Here is an 18,068-nt window from a genome sequence, read left to right as displayed (position 1 = left end):
TGGCCGGAGAGAAGTGGCGCTTTGAAGGGGAAAGTGCCGCTTCTCTCCGGCCGCGGCTGCCCCTGCTCCTCCTGAGTCCTCCAGCCCGTGCTCACAGGGCCGCGTTCTGAAAGGGGCTTTAGAGCTGCAGACCAGGGCCCCAGGGCCCCCTTAGCCCAGGGCTCTGCAGACCCTAAAGCCCATGCGTTCCGGGTGGCCCTGCCTGCCGATGGGGGCGGGGGGAGGGAAGCTCCCAGAATCGTGGCTCCCAGAATCACAGCCATGGGAGTGGTACCGTGCAGCACAGAGCCACCTGCACACCCCCTGCACCAAACAGGAGCTGCCCCAGGTAAGTGCTCTGCACCTCCTGCCTGCCCCAGCCCTGAGCCTCCTCCCCCCCACACACGAGTGCCCTCCTGCACCCTAACTCCCTCCCAGACCCCTGCACCCCCAGCCCTGAGCCCCAGGAGGAGAATGGAGAAAAAAAGAATGAAAAACAAGGGTGGGGGGAGATAAAAGAGAATGCTCCCCCCATGGGGGCCCCCAAAAATGAAGCTGAGCACAGGGCCCCACTAACTCTAAATCCGCCACTGGTGGGAGGGGGAGAAGCTCCCCCTCCCTCCCAGAAAGTGGTAAGTGCTGCCAAACAGCTGTTTGGCGGCAGGGAGGTGCTGGGAGGAAGGGGGAGGAGCAGGGACGCGGCATGCTCCAGGGAGGAGGTAGAGTGGGGGTAGGAAGAAGTGGGCCTGGAGTGGAGTGGGGACGGGAAGAGGCAGGTAGTTCTCCAGGAGCATCCCTGGCAAAGTCAGCACCTGTTCTTCTGGGGGGTGGGAGGGAAGCTGCTGCTGCGCAAGGTGCTTCCTAGCGTCCTTGCCTGCCTCGTTGTCTGCAGCAGACTGTGCCTGTGTGGGATAAGCCAGGGACACCTCCCCACCTCAGTACAGTATAGCACTGTACAGTATATAATGCCTTTTGTCTGCCCCCAAAAAATTTCCTTGGAACCTAACACCCCACATTTACATTAAATCTTATGGGAAAATTGGATTCGTTTAACATCGTTTCACTAAAGTTGCATTTTTTCAGGAACATAACTACAATGTTAAGTGAGGAGTTACTGTACATAATCCATGCTATTTCTCAAGTAATACAAGAGATAAACACTTCTGCAAACTTTTCTGGCCCATCTTATATATAAATTACTTTTATTGTCTCTGGCACACTCAGATAAATACATGCTAGTAAGAGAAACTATACTTGTATTTTTAAGATTGTAGAAAAAGTTGTGACATTTTATGAAGAAGAGTAAGTGATCATGAAAACAAAGACTGTATCATGGTGCATAAGCACAAGAAGGCAGAGTGAAGGTTGCATATGGAAACGTAACTCCAGCATTTCCTGATTCATGAGCATTTAGCCATGCAATCTTAACAATCTTTTATGCTAGATTTATAATGGATATATAAAGACATAAAAATCACTCTAAACAGACCTATAGACTTCATAAATTAGACAGGAGCATAGAATCAAAAAATATTCAACTTACAAGGACCCTGTGGACAACATGAGATGTTTCAATCCAAAGGTCGGTATCAGAATATATTGATTCTTATATGGCACTCCCATAAATAACATACCTCATCTGCAGTGAAGTGGCACTCATAGAAGTGTTAAATACTTTCCTATACTTCCAAATAACAAAGAAAAGCAAAGAATTACTTTTCAGTCTGATATAAGCAAGGGGCAAATGGTTCCTCATGAAAAGAAAGTGGGAAATTCAGTTTGATTGTTAGTGGAGTGATTACTAGAACTGAATTCCAGTGTATATTAAGTGTATAAAATTTTGTTTGGAATGTAATGCTCCGGAAAGGCCACGTAATTAGGCTTTATGTGGGTGAAGTGAAGAGCATTGGGGGGTTGTGGGGAACGACAACAAGATTCCCATCTTCAGGTTCAGGAATGAAGCTGAAGTGTAGCACCCATGGGGCCACTGCTCCAGCCTGTATGCCTTTGTTCACAGTTTGAAGGCCACTAGACCTGCATGATTACAGATTCTGTGGCTCCTCCTCTGGCTTTCCTCCAACACCAATTTCAATGCCAGGGCTGGTTGGGAGACTTCTCTCCATAGAGTGTATGCTAATTTACTTAGGGAGACAGTGGATTCTCCATCCCTTTAAATCAAGACTGGATGCCATTCTAAAATATATGCTCTAGCTCAAACAGAAGTTATGGGCTCAATACAAGAATCACTTGGTGAAATTCTGTGTCCTGTGTTATACAGGAGGTCAGACTGGATGACCATAACCGTCCCTTCTGGCCTTAAAATCAATGAATATATGAGAATTCCACCAAGACTGTCCCACTGCTTTCCCTCCGCATAGCTTCACTACACGGTTTAAGTAGTGTGCAGGGCCTTGAACAAAGTTTCCTCACAGGGTGAATTTCACCCATATTTACTGTTTGATGGTACTTAACTTATGCAAGCTGGATTCTCATTCTGTCTAAACAGTCAGTAAACAAAATATAAAGTCCTGCTAATCTGCTTTTAATTCTCTCTCTCAGAAAATGTACCCTCCATCAAGCTGGTCAATTAAACAGGCAAAGAAAGGGTAACATGGGTAGTAATCATGATCTATAGCTGGGCTTGCTGTTACTTTGAAACAAACATTTCTCATGGGAGAAATTTTAGGCTTTTCTCCTTTGCCAGTTCTCATGTATGTAAACACAAGTCATGTATGCAAAAATTTCTGCATATGTGACATGCATTGCTTTAGAGACTCAGTCACTCTCTTGTTTGTTTGAAAGAAAATTGACAGTTTGATCATTCAGCTGTTACATGCCTTCATTCTGTTCAGGGTTTTCCAGTGAAGTGCATGTTCTCATCTTTGGATTTTAATCACGTGTGTTTTATTTCTAAAGGGACACTGGTTTATTTCACTGTTTTGTATTAATCTCTGCAGAAGCAACAAACCTCTCTCCACCTGGCAGCTGATCTTGGCAATGTGGAACTAGTGGAACTGCTGCTAAAGGCAGGCTGTGATCTCAAGATTGCCGACAAGGTATACAGTACTGCATTATTCACTTTGCAATGCAGTTATGTGATCATTTTGATGCCCCTCTCGCTGAAGATATGGAGGTCACTGTTTCCAAACATTCTTCCTAAAACGAGCATGACTAGAATGTAGCTGTTATGAAGAGAGTTTCCCTTTAATACTGTCATGGGGCTACAACTCACAGAGATCTGAATGTTTCAGTGAATAGCTAGTTGTGAGGCCAAATGTGATGAAATCCAATGTACTTCAAAACTAAATCCACTGAGAAACATGCAGCAAAGGCCTACTCTGTTATGGGGTTTGTGTTACAGACCTTGCTATCAAAGAGCACTGATGGAAAAAACATAACACTAACAGGACAGAGTAAGAGTTTGCAGATGCGATAGCTACATGTCTGGAGACAGGTTCACTGCCAGTAGAGGCATGTGCTTCTCTAATTAATTTCAGTGGAGTTGTGCCTGTTTACACTGCGCTGGTGCCCCAAGCCATGTCTTCATTAGAGACTGCTTTGGAAAAACAGAGCCATAATTTGTAAGTGTTTTCTTGCCCTGTTATTAATTTGGTGATTGAGCTGGATACACTGACGGCTCTAGGGCCCTGAAGCGTCTGGCAAGCAAATGTAGCTCTTTAGTAGCTTTTTTAAAAATTAAGAATAAACCGAATTGTTGACAATACAAGTTATTTCCTTATGCAAAGCTGCCCTGACTGAGTTTGAAACTGATGTAGATTGGCAGAAAAATAAAAAGCCAATACTGATTCTACGAAAGCCACTTGTTCCCCATGTGAGCAACGACCCATGACTCAGAGGGAGGATTACGTGGCTGATGTGTTCTGTGAGGCTGCGGTAAGATACTGGTATGAGATGTAGTCTTCATGCTCGATCAGCCTGTGGTCTGTCTACCCTGAGCCAAGAATTGTGGTTCCCATATCAGGCTTAAACCAAGATTAAACCCTGTTTGGGTAACACAATCCCTGGCCCATTGCAGACAAGCCCTTCGCCACCTGAGAGATCACAGTGCTTTAAACGTCTAGGTGAGAAGACGAACAATGAAAATAAATATTTTGTGCCTTATCCTTCTGGGCCAGGTTACACCCAGACTAGAAGTGCTTCTTGGCTATGAGCTGCAGAGTAGCGTAGAAGGAGCATCACAAATGCTCTCCCCAGCTGCCTTACTGTTAGTTCTTGGGCTAGAAGCTTCCCTGTCTGTGGGCTGGACAGGTTAAGTGGTTGGGGACATTGGCAGCTATGGGGGCTTGGGGACTGGATTGGTTTGGAACGGGGTGAGTGGGTCATGGGTACTCTCATCCCTATGTTAGGGAAAAGGCAGCCTGCTTGGATTGACAGTGTGTTGTTGCCAGGCCCCTTTTCCCTCCCGCATCTTGAGTCTTCAGTTTTTCCGGCTAGAAAGGAGGTGATGGGATGGCCTTAGATGCGTGTTGTTGCTTCTTAGTGCACAGAGGATGCTCCGTTCAAACCTGTTTCTTTCTCCAGAGTCTACCTTGGTTATTGGACTCTTCAGTGGCCAGGAAAGAACCCCTCATTTGTCAGAATGTCATGTAACAGGTGTCCTAATGGCATTAACATATATTAGAGAAGGCAGGATTGCTCTCCTGTGAATGGGGAGTGACCAGGCAGATGTGAGTTCCAGGAAGTTCTTAAGGCCCTTTGTCTTTTCTCTTATGTAGAATGTTCTCTATCTGATGAGGATTTTGTGAAATGTAAATTCCTGGGCTCCCAAATGGGCTAATTATAATGATCTTGAATGGAGCTGGGAGCTAGTATTCAGAAGGTATATATTAGCGAACTTTATAATAGCTGGAGTGTAAAAGTGCTTTGTAATTTAATTTCTGAGCCCTCTAATTAGAGGCTGATTTCTTTCAGTCCTAATGTGAAAGATCACCTCCTACACCTTAACAGGTAGAAAACATCTAGAATACTTATATGTAGGGCAGCTGAGCTAAGTGCAAATCCAATGCCATAAAAGGATTACAGAGATAAACCAGTAAAGTCACAGAAGCATTTACATGGGCTTTGAACTGTTAGTAGCAGAAATGTATTCAGATAGATTAAACAGTGCTCTGTGGCTGGAATGAAAGCAGTGGTTCTTATGCGTTTTGGTGGCTGTACCAGACATTGAGCACCACCTCCTAGTCAGGTATGTATGCTTCAACCTGCCAAGAAGTTGCTCCACCCTGTCATCAAACAGCCCATGTCCTTTACAGGCTAGAGTACACAATAGAGAATGAGAGGTGAGCGGCAGCAATATACCAGAGTCTGGGACATAAGCTTGTTCTTATGCTAGGGGCTTCTCATCCCTACCTTAGCACCACAAATATCTGAAATGCTCTACTGGTCCATTTGCAGGCGTCTGGAATGAACTGAACTAAAGGGCTCCAGTTCACCCAGAGCAGCGAGGAGATTTACTTACTGTTACTCTGGAGACATAAAATTATATTGAAACATTTCCTTTGCAAATGCAGATGTCGGGGCTTAGTAAACAGACTCTAGATTCCTGTTATTCTGCCCGTCACCTGGACACATGCTGTAACTCACTGTCTCTGTTTTCAGCAAGGAAAAACTGCGCTGGCTGTCGCATCCAGGAGCAACCATGCCCTCATTGTTGATATGATTATTAAAGCAGAAAGGCATTACACCTTGAAACAGGTACAAAACAGCTCTGTCTTTCTAAAGGGGATGGTAGCTGAAGAAGCAAATTCTAACCAGATTTAAAGCCTCTTCTGCCTCAGATGGTTCCCTTCTTGCCCATCACCAAGTGTCACCCACTGTTTAAAAATTCAGAAGAGTGAGTGCAGGATTGGAGAGTGCAGATTTCTAGTCCAGGTTTTGCCCCTGACATGAGGCCTTGGGCACATCCCGTCCCTTCTCTGCCACATGGAAAAAATTGCAGAGGTGACAACATTAACCAAACTTCAAATTGTGGCCACGAAGTCCCAGGAGCCAGGATGTTCCAGATCCAGGCTGCTTCTCTGAAAATCAAGCCCCATCTATTTAAAAAAAACCAACCAGCCAAAAGCATTAACTAGTGCAGGCCTGCACAACTCATAAAGCGGCGAGGGCTTTATTACTCCAAAGAAAACAGCTGAGGGCCGAACCCACCGGCCCTGCCAACCCCCCCCCCCAGTGCTGCCACGCCCCCCTGAAATACTCTCCCCCCAGCACCACCCATCCTGCGGAAACAAACCCTCCTTCCCCAGCGCTGCCCCACTGAAACAGCGGTATTGAACCTTGGTAATATGTTATGGCGGGCCCCTAAGGTAGTATAATTAAGGTAAAAGAAAAATGTCTTTTTGCTAGAAGTAGAATAAGATCTTCCCCCAACTTTGTAATCAATTGCCCTGTTGAATGAATGAGGTGTGGATGAGGAAGGCATGGAAGGCAGCACCTCCAGACAGCTGGAACCCTTGGAGAGGGGATGGGAGCCAGACCAGATCAGTAGAACAGGTCAGCCACTGACTCCTCAGCCCCCGCCACTGCCCACCCACTCGCCTCCTCAGCCCCCCAACCCCCTGGCTTGCCTACTCAGTCCCCACCACTGCCCGCCCGCCGCCACTGTCTGCCCACTCGCCTCCTCAGCCCCCCACTGCCCTGCTCGCCTCCTCACCCCCCGCCACTGCCCGCCCGCCCGCCTCTTCAGCCCCCCTCCCTCACCCACCGCTTGCCTACTCACCCCCCACGGGCCGCACAATGAGCCCACCTACTCATCCCCCGCGGGCCACACAGTGAGCCCACACGGGCCGCATGTTGTGCAGGCCTGAACTGTCTACATTGGAAACTTCAAAGCGCTGCTGCGGGAATGCTCCCACGGCAGCGCTGTGAAGTGGTCATGCGTAAACTCCTGGTAATCCACCTCCACAAGGGGATTAGCTCCGAGCTGGGAGCCTGGCTCCCAGCGCTCGCAGCCTGTCTACACTAGCGCTTTAAAGCGCTCAGGCTTGCTGCACTCAGGGGGGTGATTTTTCACACCCCTGAGCCAGCAAGTTAGAACGCTATAAAAAGTAAGTGTAGACAGGCTCTAAGCTTCAGTTCAGTTAATGTGCCTCTCACTGCATTCTCACCTGACCTGCCTCCCTTTCTTGGCATCCAGCGAAACATTTTCCCTTGCTGAGAGGCCCCACCCTCAGATAAGTATCAGGAAGTGGATTTATATCACTACTTCCAATACACACACCTAATCAGACAATGGAACCACCTGCCTTTTGACAATGTTTGCTGGTTCTTACTAGTTCCTTGGAAATATAAATAGACTGAGAAAGAAATTCAGTTGCCTGCCTCCTTGTTACACTTCAGGGTGTAACTCTGCAATTTTTTCTCTGCTTTACTTCTGCCTATCATTGCTAAGCTATTACACAAATAAATTACTTGTCATTCCTTCATACTTCCTGATAATTAATGCTGCAGGGAACTAGTGCAGGTAAAGTAGAGTTCTTGGGGATAACAAGTCCCCGGACTACACAGCTTGTGTGTGTCTGATTGGGTTTGATTCAGCTGGAATCGTTGTCAGTTACACTATTATTCCTTTCAGCTTAAAAGGGAATTGGAGGTCAAGCTATTCATTCCTGGAGAAAATATGACAACTGAGATAGCACTAAAGAATACTCCTTTTGATACATTTACTTAACTGTCTGAGGAAAAGGAAAGATGTTTAAGCAGGTGTTTTTGTGAAACAGTTGAACAGATGTTAGGAAATAAAACCATAGTGCTTCTACCACATTATCTGTAGCCAAGTATCTCAGTACAGATGGGCAAGGGCGTTGGAGTAGCAAAAATATTACTAGTATGGAACATAAGCTGCTAGGAACTAAACAAGTGGTGGTGTTACAATATTTTAACGGTCAGAGGGGTAGCCGTGATAGTCTGGATCTGTAAAAAGCAACACAGAGGCCTGTGGCACCTTATAGACTAACAGAAGTATTGGAGCATGAGCTTTCGTGGGTGAATACCCACTTCGTCAGACACAGGTCTGCACCTGCGTCTGACGAAGTGGGTATTCACCCATGAAAGCTCATGCTCCAATACTTCTGTTTGTCTATAAGGTGCCACAGGACTCTGTCAATATTTTAACTATTTTTTTAATCATTATTTTAGAGTAACACTTTTATTAAATTAAAATGTCCTACAACCCTAAGCCATACTTTAGATGCTTTAGACAGCTATATCTTATAGACTCATAGACTTTAAGGTCAGATCATGATCATCTCGTCTGACCTCCTGCACAATGCAGGCCACAGAATCTCACCCATCCACTTCTCTCCTGGCACACTGTTCTGGGGTTTAAAATATTCATCCCACTCCATTATGAGCAGAGTTAAGCACATACTTTAGTCCCATTGAATTCACAGGCTTAGATGCTTTGCTGAACTGAGGCCTTACTGGATGTCTGCAATAGAGGTTCAGTTCTGGCCCTTTGATGTCAATGACAAAACTTCCTTGTTTTCCACCCACCCTTCCAAGATTTCCCACTGGTGCTGCTCCATTAGGAAGGGCTCCAAGGGTCCAGTGTGTTCTGTTTCTAACCATGTAATCTAACTCTGAGAGACAGTCTATACATTGCTATGGTTAACTTGCCAGCAGCCAGCGCATTGTCTACGCTAGTGCCCTCACTAAGGAAGTTGAGCCAGTGGTAGCAATGGTGGGAAACTTGACAAAAAAGCCTAATATAGACAGACCATAAAACATGGCTTAAACTTGTTTTTTCTGTCCACAGAGGCAAGAGAAAACATCTTATATGGCTTAGTCACAATTATGTTTAAGAATTATCATTTTTGTAGCAGACAGGGCCCACCTACAAAAGCATATTAATAGTAAATCTATAGCAAGATTACTGGTGAAAGCAGCATTTAATTTTACAAGTATGTTAATATATTACATTTTAACTCATATAACAACAGGCCTTAGGTCCTGTCCACACTACAGTTAATTTTGCTCAGCCGTGTTTTGAGATTAGTAGCAGTTGCCCTAAACAGTGAGGAAAAGGGATTTACTCCCCCCAGAGCTCTGCTAGCCAAACTACTCTTTAGTTTGTCTATACTAAGAAAATTACCTGTTGCTAACAATGGATGTCAAAGTACACAGCTGAACGTGGTTTAACTGCCAGGGTAGCCAAGTACAAATGTTCACTATTGTTTCTGAATCTGCAGTTAAAATTTGTGCAGCTTATTTAACATCTTTGTTTTCTTTCTAGGAACATCTAGAAAACCATGTTGATGCACCAGATTTTATTCTATCCTTCAAACAGGATCACAGTGCACAGACTAAGCAAATCCGTTCCTGCCTCTGGAATTTGGCTTACAATCAGTTAAAACCCCAAGAATGGAAAAAGCTGGCCCTGTTCTGGAAGTTTACAGAGGAGCAAATTAAAGCGATTGAAGAACAGTGGACAGGTAATGAAATGCACTGATCAGGTACACTAGTATAGAAATAGCTTAGGTGAAGACATGGCTGCTGGGAGTTATAGTCAACTCTGATCTAGTTTTTGACATGGGTTCACAGCTACACATGATTTCCTTGGTCAAATGGGGACATTTCACTCAAATCAAATTCACGATATTTTATCTGATTTTTTTAAAATTAACTAATTGTGAATTAAATAAATTTCATGTTAACACATTCTGAGAGACCTCACTCATGCACCTGCTTCAGAATCCTCAGGGAATGTTGGCAATATCTCCATTTTTTTTGGAAAGAACCACATAGTGTTGACAGTTCACAATTTTGGCAGCACCTACTGCATTCTTTGCTAGTACACGATGGTGTATTTCCATACATTAAAACAAGTTAAAGGAATACATTTATTTTAAGAACCATTAACCTTGATTTTTTCCATTTGCTTTAGAGTGAAAACTAGTCTTTCACCTTTGGAAGTCTTAGTTTCCATCTTGCTTATAGGTCAGAAAGGAAATGAGTGCATGAGTAGAGTTGGAGGAATGCCATACAACCTGGGAGCTTTTACAAAAGCAGCTGGGACATCAGGATATTTTACTCCAAGCATATGACACAGACATATATGTTGTATATTGCATAGGGAAAAAAAGCTATAAGGAACATGGACACCGAATGTTGCTCATCTGGTTACATGGTATATTGCTGGCTCACCAGAATCCAGTCAAACATATATATGAAGATTTGGTGCATGTAGGATTTCAACAAGTAGCTGGTAAGCTATTGTTTAATATGTAAGACAAAGCTATGTGCGGGAGATGCTCCATAAGTGCAGTCCTGTAAAAGAACAAGGCTTTTTATTAGATATGTAGTTATGGGGATTTTTGGCTTGACTAGGCAGAAGAAACCATTAAAATTACTTTGGGATTTGGAGGTGGGGGGATGGACAGACTTGTTTTACAACACACCCAGTTCCAATTGTAGTGGCATGCCTGACATGGGCAAAACTGTCTATCTAGGAAGGAGCAATGCCTGTCTAATAAGAGCATTTTTCCATCTTGCTTTACAGAGAAAATCAGAGCTGAAAGGAGCACTGAGATGGATTCGAGGAAATGTGCAGTTTCATGAACTTTAACAGAAGCTGTCATAGGCTGTAGACTATGTTCCAGATGGAAAGTCATTTGTAAATACTCTTTCCAGAAAAGATCTTACAATAGAACCTCAGAGTTACAAACACCTTGGGAATGGAGGTTGTTTGTAACTCTGAAATGTTTGCAATTCTGAACAAAACATTATGGTTGGTCTTTCAAAAGTTAACAATTAAACATGGACTTAATACAGCTTTGAAACTTTACTGTGCAGAAGAAAGATACTGCTTTCCCTTTATTTTTAGTAGCTTACACATTTAACAGTACTGTACTTTTTTTTTTTTTTCCCTTCCTCCTCTGTTCCTGCCTGATTGTCTACTTCCGGTTCCAAATGAGGTGTGTGGTTGAGTGGTCAGTTCATAACTGTGAGGTTCTACTGTATTTGCAAAATGTAGCTCACCACCTATGAAGCTTTTCAAAGCTTCATTTACAGGTTATTAGTGCTACAACACAAACTTCTATACCTGAGTTATTAATTTGGCTAGTTCCATACTCTGCCTTTTTCTGACATTTCACCTTTGAAAGAAATTACACTGCCATAAAAAAAATCAGTTAAAATTAACGTTCATGTAATTGTAGTGGTCATTCTCAGTAATTTGTGACTATCCTGCCAAATGAGAGAACATGCTACAATGTTTTTGTATGTGTCTTACACTAATACAATAATTCCATATTGGAACTGCACTTAAACCAGTTTGTGCTTGATACTGTATGTAGTTCCTGTCAGCTAGAAAGCAAATCACTTGTATTTCATAAGTGAGGATTATGTGGATAAGTAATCAACACCTTCTCCAGAAATAGGCCAGCATCCAGCCTAATTTGAGATTTAGCTCATTTTAAAGTAAATTGCAAAGAGAGAACACTTTCCTGTTTTGACTGGCTTTGTCTTGTTTAATGACATGATTTGGGTGGATGTTTATTCTTAAACTTTTTTTTGATTATACAGGAAAAAAATACAAGATACAATGTCAATATAACATGGGCAGGTGCCTCAGGTTAGGAATAAACTTAACCAACTAAAGGACACGTAACATTATATAGTGATTACTCACTCTTGCTGTAAATCGAAAACAGCTAGTGGATGCAACTGTACTGTTCCTTTTTCTAAAAAACCAAGCTTTGTTACTTGGGAATGAATATTTTACTGTAATACTTGATGGTAGCTTCTCTCTGTAATGAGAGCACTGAACATTTGTCGTGAGTGCCATTTGGCTATTTTAACAAACAACTTACATTTGGTTCTGCAGAAGATGCTTGACTTGTCCATTTAAAGTATCTGTTCATCTGGTAATTTTTTCATATATTAAATTCTAATAACAAAATTGAAACATTCTTTTCTAGTTGCACTCACCTGGAAAAAAAAAATCTCCAACAAGCCTGACTGTAGCTTTGGTAAAGGTGGCGATAAAACAAATTCTGAATTAACAGCATTCTGCAGTCTTGGGCATTGCACCTGTGCAAGAGAGTAGGACCAGGTTCCCTTTCACTAATATGTTAAATGAATAGTGACTGTGTTGTAACATGAGCTTAAACAATCAGTTGGTTTGGTCTTAAAAATGGGAAGAATCCTAATACTGATTATGGAAACAGCTAGGAGGCTGCTATGTTGAATATTTTTTTTCCTTGTAAGATCTTGGATCTATGTTTGCTAAAGTTACCTTCATACGCTTTCCCTAGCATTAATCCGTCCACCTAATTTCATATGTTACGGTACTACAAAGAATCGTAAGTCTTTCATTATATGACTGAATCCGATTCAGTTTAAAAAAAACAAAACAAAAAACTTTCATCTACTTGTAATTAACATTTTATATAAAAGACCCTGGACAAACATCTATTTTAATCCTTTATTAAAAACCGTATTCAACAGCTTCCTTAAATAAAGTATACATGTAATAAAATAGGTTCTCTCAAATAGCCATTGCTTGCACTTACAGAGAACTACATTGGAAAGTCAAATTGCTATTCCCCCACACCCGCCTCTCAACATTTGAGTAGGTCTACAATTTGATTTTTAAAAGGTAAAAACATGATGTATCCTTGAGCCTTGCTACATCAGTCTGGAAACATTGGGAAGAGCTTTACTCTGCAACTTGGTAAAACTCTTCACCTGGAAGGAAAAATTCAAGCATTTCAAAATATTCCTTAGTCCACAACTTTTATTGACTGAATGTTAGTATGGGACTGGCTATGAGGTGTTCGTCCACTATGTCCAGTAGGCCTCACACTGGTGGCACTAGAAGCATGGTGCACAGTTCGAGGGTATTTAGCAGCAGTGGCTTGGGATATAGTTTGCTGAAAAATAAAACAAGATACATCTATGAACATTTAAAAAAATACTCCTAGAAACTGAATTCCTTATTAAGTTAGCTGGAATGCAGTGAACCTGAACCTAAAACCGAGAAGAAACAACCAGTGATGGATAGAGAGTAATATGAGTCACTGACCTCACTTTCTCTTAGCTCTTGGCCATTCATCACCATCTGTGCTTTAACTCTTTTCAAAATAAAAAAGTTCTTATTTGTGTAGATGGGAGCTTTTAATAAACAGTGCTGACAATAGTGCTAAGCTTCTGTAATTAGCTTAGAAAAAGATCAGCCTGTTTAATTCAAGACCCTTGGTTAAGTTATTCTGTTGTGGTTCCATTTAGTTACAGCAACATTCCTTTAAAGTTAGGATAGTTTCTGAATAAATCAAGATGGCTTCCTCCTACAGAAATACTGAGATGTCAGTTACCCTTAGATAAAAACACAATTACATTTCCATCACAGGAGTTTCCTTACAAGGCTTAAGGCTGTTTTGCTACCAGGCAGATGGCCTCCCTGTTGCAGTAACTATGGTCATTCTCTTTTTAATCACATTAACGACTCTCCAGCCAGAATCTTTCCATTGCCAAAGATTAATTCAATCAGAAAAGCACTTCACTACAGCTGATGCTGCATTATGTATTTATTGCCAAATGTACATGACAAGTGCTAAGGTATATGGTACATCCCCTGGTTCAGAGGGTTTCAAGGGGGGCTAGTTGTTTCCTTTTCTAGTTTGAGACTGACCAGAGGGGGCACATGCCTTCCAGATTTACTCTCTTCCCCTGCCCCTTTTAAAATTCCTTTTCCAAGCTCCAGCCAGCTCATATTTAACACATCTACAAAAATTAGTCTAACAGTTCAAGTGTCTGTCTAGTCATACACTCTGCATCCAGTCCTCACCTTCAGAAAACTAAAGCTAACAGCACACCTCTGGAGCCCCAGGGCATAGACCACCACTGCTTACGAACTTGTATCTTTCCCAGAAGCCCATGGAAAAGAGGTCTTGCCACATGCTAGAAGGTTAAATCCAGGCTCTGGTGGGCCAAAGGAGCTGGAAAACCAATGCAGAGTTGAGGAAGTGTTTTGTTGGCAACCCCAGCTGCTTATATCAAGGAAGCTCAAGTACATCACCCCAGGAGGCAGGTGATCTTTCATGTAACCAGACCCAAACCACTTAGGACTTCACAGGTTAAAGCTAACATCTTCAGCCAGATTTCTCCTTCATACACATCCAAGTGATCAAAGGCTCTTGCTCTGATGGCGGTCAGCCTATTACACTGTACAAATGACCTTTTTTATGCTAATAAAGCCACTGCTCAAAACCCTCTTTCCTTGGTGTATATTGGCTATTCAATATCCTATTACTATAGTCACACAATATACTGCATAGGAAAGGGATGTGCGCGTGGTGGGGAAGGGGGTAGTAAGAATCAAGTACAGCAAAAAGCGGGAGTGCTTTGTTGCCATCCACACAGTTGTTTGGTTAGGGGCATGACATTAAAAAAAGTGATACATGCTTTAAGCTTGTCAGTCCATCCTGTCACTACTGCTTTTGGCCCAGCCACATTTCTCACTCATTAAATCATGTTCATACACAAGTTCTAGCTCCGCAATGACTGAGGAAGCATTGCTTCCAAAAAGCTATTTAACCTCAGTTGTGCAGAGGGCACCAACAGCAGTAGATGTACAGCAAACCAACAAAAGCTTCAAAACCTATCAGAACTATTACTGCAATCGGAAGGGGCAAATGGGGGTAGAGTTTGAGTGGGATTATTCATTTCCAGCCCTCATCATTTTGACATGAATCTTTGTTGCTAGAACACACACCCAACGGAAAAAAAACTATTGCTTATTTACTCTAATAGCGCTCACACGCTATTGAAAGCTGAGACCCCTCCCTGATGAGCTTTTAAACTACTAGCAGACATGGTGTAACAAGGCAAGTTATTAAACTAATATCAGTTGGACTTACTTGAGTGACTGGATGATGCTTTTCTATAATGACTGAACTCATGGGTGGTGAGACTCCCATTACAGCTAAACTACTACAAATTCTGTTCTTTTGTCCCAAATCAGATCGGCCTGTGATTCGAGCAGTGATTGTTCTTCCTGCCTTCTGCTGAGCAGATGTCACTACTCTTGCCACAGGCTACAAATAAACAAGACACATTAGTAGAGATGCCTACACACAGTATGTACAATGCAACCAGGCAACTGTTTTGGTTTATTAGCTACATGTATGAATAGAACGTATGGGTACTGTAGGTAAACTAGAGTCCATAATGGTATAGAACAGATTCCATACAGTGGGCACAATTAAAAATTGGGTATTTATTACCAGCTGTTACATTTACCATGGTATTTCCCATTCTAAATAAAGGCAATACTACATTTACCATGATAATAGTAAGTACTGTGATGTGGTTAATGAATATTGTGCTGAAGCATAGCAAACCTCAATCATGAAAGGGCCCTCTGTCAGCTATTTTGACAAATCTAGCAGTGTGGAACAATTGTAGCTTTGCTTTCTGGCTGCAAGCTAGTGACAGCTGTAGGCACCCACATCAGCCCAGCAGGGTCCTTGAATCAATAATATGCCAGGCACCAAAAAGGTTACACATAATGAAACTGAGGCACTGCAATTTTTCAATCTTCCATCCTTCCCCAGAGAAGTACTGACAGCAAACTGCCAGATAGGTATGAGCTTAGCAACAAAAAAGATGGAGGAGGAAGAGAAACAAAAAAGAGTAGGTTAGATGCAAGAGCAGAGGAGGGAACGGGGAACAGATTTCAACTAGTAAGCTAAAAGCGAAGCAGATTTGTTTAAAAAACCCAACCCAACCTTTCAGCTGTTGAAATGTTAATTGCTCACGATGTGCTGTATATAATTTCGCACAAACTTCTCCTCTCTCATCATCCCCATTTTTAACTTCATTTAATATACAACAAATAATCCATTTAAAATGAACTGATGCATTTTCAAGTTTCTCTCCAGGCCTTTACTTAAACTCTTGAACAAACGCCTCTACTTCATACTTTTGTATGTTATCCCAAATTCTCACAGTAAGAAAGGATCCCAGACAGATTTTAATACCTACAGTGACTTCAAATATTAAATCAATTAATTCTAGTTTGTTACCAGTTTTTGAGCTGATGTAATGCCAGATCCTACAGCTGCACTAGCGACTATTACTGGAGAATTTGATTCTAATCTGGTCTGAGAAGTACTTGCGTGGCCCAGATGGGATGAAAACTGTAAATAAATCAAAGGGTTTTATAGAGGAATGAGAACTGTAGTTTGGATCATACTTAACTCTTTACTGAAAATGCAGTTTTATTATTTAATTAGTCTGACACTTCAACTGGCTGCTGAATTTTATTCTTTAAAGATTCTATACTCAAAGCTAAATAGAGTCACAGTCAACTTAAAAACCATCACGTTGTCAGAAAGTTGGGTACCTATAGAGATCTGAGTAATATCCAAGGAAAAAAATGTTGACATTTTTTCAGTCTGGCTATTTTGTGTGTAGTCAATTTCACTGTTTCCCCTGCTTGGGTGGGTCTTTAATAAAATGGAAAAATTTAACTGTAAACATCACAAATTCTCAGTGGGATCTAAGGGCAGATGTAGTACCTGAAACTATTTTTAACTCAGGTTTTGAAAGTGACTAGATTCCAAGTTGGCACTGTCCCTTGTAAATAATACATTTCTGAAAACTGGCCTTTAAGTTAAGGTAAAATTTTATTTTCTCAAACTAAATCAAGTTCAGATTTTTTTTTCAAACAAGTCTCAGCAACTGTTTTCCACAAAGGTACCTTAGAAAGCAGATTCTGCTTAAGATTGTGACCTTCTTTGTCTTAAGTAATTAGCTTGCAAATTTTCTACTTACAAAATTAGAACTTTCTGAAAAAACAACATAGCAACCATAACCCAACAACCATGTGCATATAGTGTTTTATACTATAGTACATGCTGTTATATCTAAGTATTTATGTCTCCAAAGTAACCAAGTTCTGACATTAAAAAGAAACTATTTGTAAATTATCCAAGTGCAAAAACATTAGTGAAAGTTCTCTCAATGCATGAGTTATTCAGTTTGTTCAATGAAACAAACAAAAAAAAAACCTGATGCCTAAATAGCTTAATGAATGAACTTCTTCTAATTTTTCAATCCTATTCCTGCTATAATACTTACAATTTCCTCTTGTGGAACCGTGGCTGCTGTTGGAGGTGGTGGTGAGGGAGGATCAAACTGGGAGGGAGGGAGCCTTCCAGTGGCATTAGTTCCAGGATCTTCTCTCCTATTTACTGGATCTATTACTAGAAACACAGATTAAAGCAATCACCACAGAACCTGGTAAACCCAATGAACACTAGAAAGCCTTAAGGAGAGAAGATGAGTCACAGTAAAACCTTTCTGTTCCTTTGGGATTTGTGTATAATCTTATTAAAAGGATCAGTCTATTACATACGGTTTTATTTAGCTCTCCTGTACTTGAATCCCTCCCTCAGAAGCTTGCAAATACCATAGGCCAGATCCTCTGTTACATCCCAACCTCTTGGTGCTGGTCAGGTGATGCAAATAGGTAGGATTCTGGACATAACTTGCCAATGGAGAATTCCCTAGGCAGAGGGGCTCCAATATTAGGTATCCCATCCCAACCTTGGTGTAGGGAGCATGGCAACGAAAGAAGGTGGCATGTTGGAGCCCTGCTGCACTGGTGTAAGATCACTTAGGGACACTGCATCAGTAGGGTAAGTAACTAACTCACATGAGAACTGGCCTGCCACAGATTCAGGGAGCCATAACCAGCTCCCAACACTGCACAAAGCAGAGGTCAGGGAGAACCGAGTCCTGTACCTTTTCCAAACAGGTTTGGTTCTTTTTTTTCAGAACACACAGTTTCTTTAATACAGCAAGCAGGAATATGTTTTTTTTATTTATTGACTTCCTTGCCCTCTCTAAAAGCAGATTCACAAAGCTGAAATCCCTCTATTGGTAGTGCTACGATAGAGATTTTGATCATTCCATAGACTACAGTGCCCCCATGTGGCAGATAAATTTCCATCACTCCAAGTTTTAGAACAACCTAACATTACTACTTATGTATTCATTTAATATTTGCTTTTATGATGCATTAGTTTAATATATTTTTCTAGGAAAAACAAGTAAATAAGCAG

The 18,068-nt window shown here is 41.8% G+C and overlaps 2 protein-coding genes across 7 annotated transcripts in view; one reads left to right on the top strand and one right to left on the bottom strand.

Moving 5' to 3' along the window:
- The window catches only part of POLK (DNA polymerase kappa), a 113,736-nt gene extending 101,880 nt beyond the window's left edge, over nt 1–11,856 (top strand). For all 3 annotated transcript variants that reach the window (XM_039543014.1, XM_039543013.1, XM_039543012.1), the window contains 5 exons: nt 2,937–3,035; nt 5,599–5,694; nt 9,233–9,431; nt 10,073–10,204; nt 10,499–11,856. In XM_039543014.1, the coding sequence (XP_039398948.1) occupies nt 2,937–3,035; nt 5,599–5,694; nt 9,233–9,431; nt 10,073–10,204; nt 10,499–10,557 (585 nt within the window). In that variant the 3' untranslated portion in view covers nt 10,558–11,856. The remainder of the gene's footprint in view (nt 1–2,936; nt 3,036–5,598; nt 5,695–9,232; nt 9,432–10,072; nt 10,205–10,498) is intronic.
- Nucleotides 11,857–12,410: 554 nt separating this feature from the next.
- The window catches only part of POC5 (POC5 centriolar protein), a 39,715-nt gene continuing 34,057 nt past the window's right edge, over nt 12,411–18,068 (bottom strand). For 3 of the 4 annotated variants that reach the window (XM_039545600.1, XM_039545602.1, XM_039545603.1), the window contains 4 exons: nt 17,083–17,207; nt 16,026–16,139; nt 14,859–15,035; nt 12,411–12,872 (listed from right to left, as the gene is read on the bottom strand). In XM_039545600.1, coding sequence (XP_039401534.1) covers nt 12,723–12,872; nt 14,859–15,035; nt 16,026–16,139; nt 17,083–17,207 — 566 coding nt within the window. In that variant the 3' untranslated portion in view covers nt 12,411–12,722. The remainder of the gene's footprint in view (nt 12,873–14,858; nt 15,036–16,025; nt 16,140–17,082; nt 17,208–18,068) is intronic. The other variant, XM_039545601.1, reaches the window with a different exon arrangement.

The sequence above is a fragment of the Mauremys reevesii genome, linkage group 6, assembly GCF_016161935.1.
Source record: "Mauremys reevesii isolate NIE-2019 linkage group 6, ASM1616193v1, whole genome shotgun sequence".
Lineage (NCBI taxonomy): Eukaryota > Metazoa > Chordata > Testudines > Geoemydidae > Mauremys > Mauremys reevesii.
This window is presented reverse-complemented; position numbering and strand designations above follow the sequence as displayed.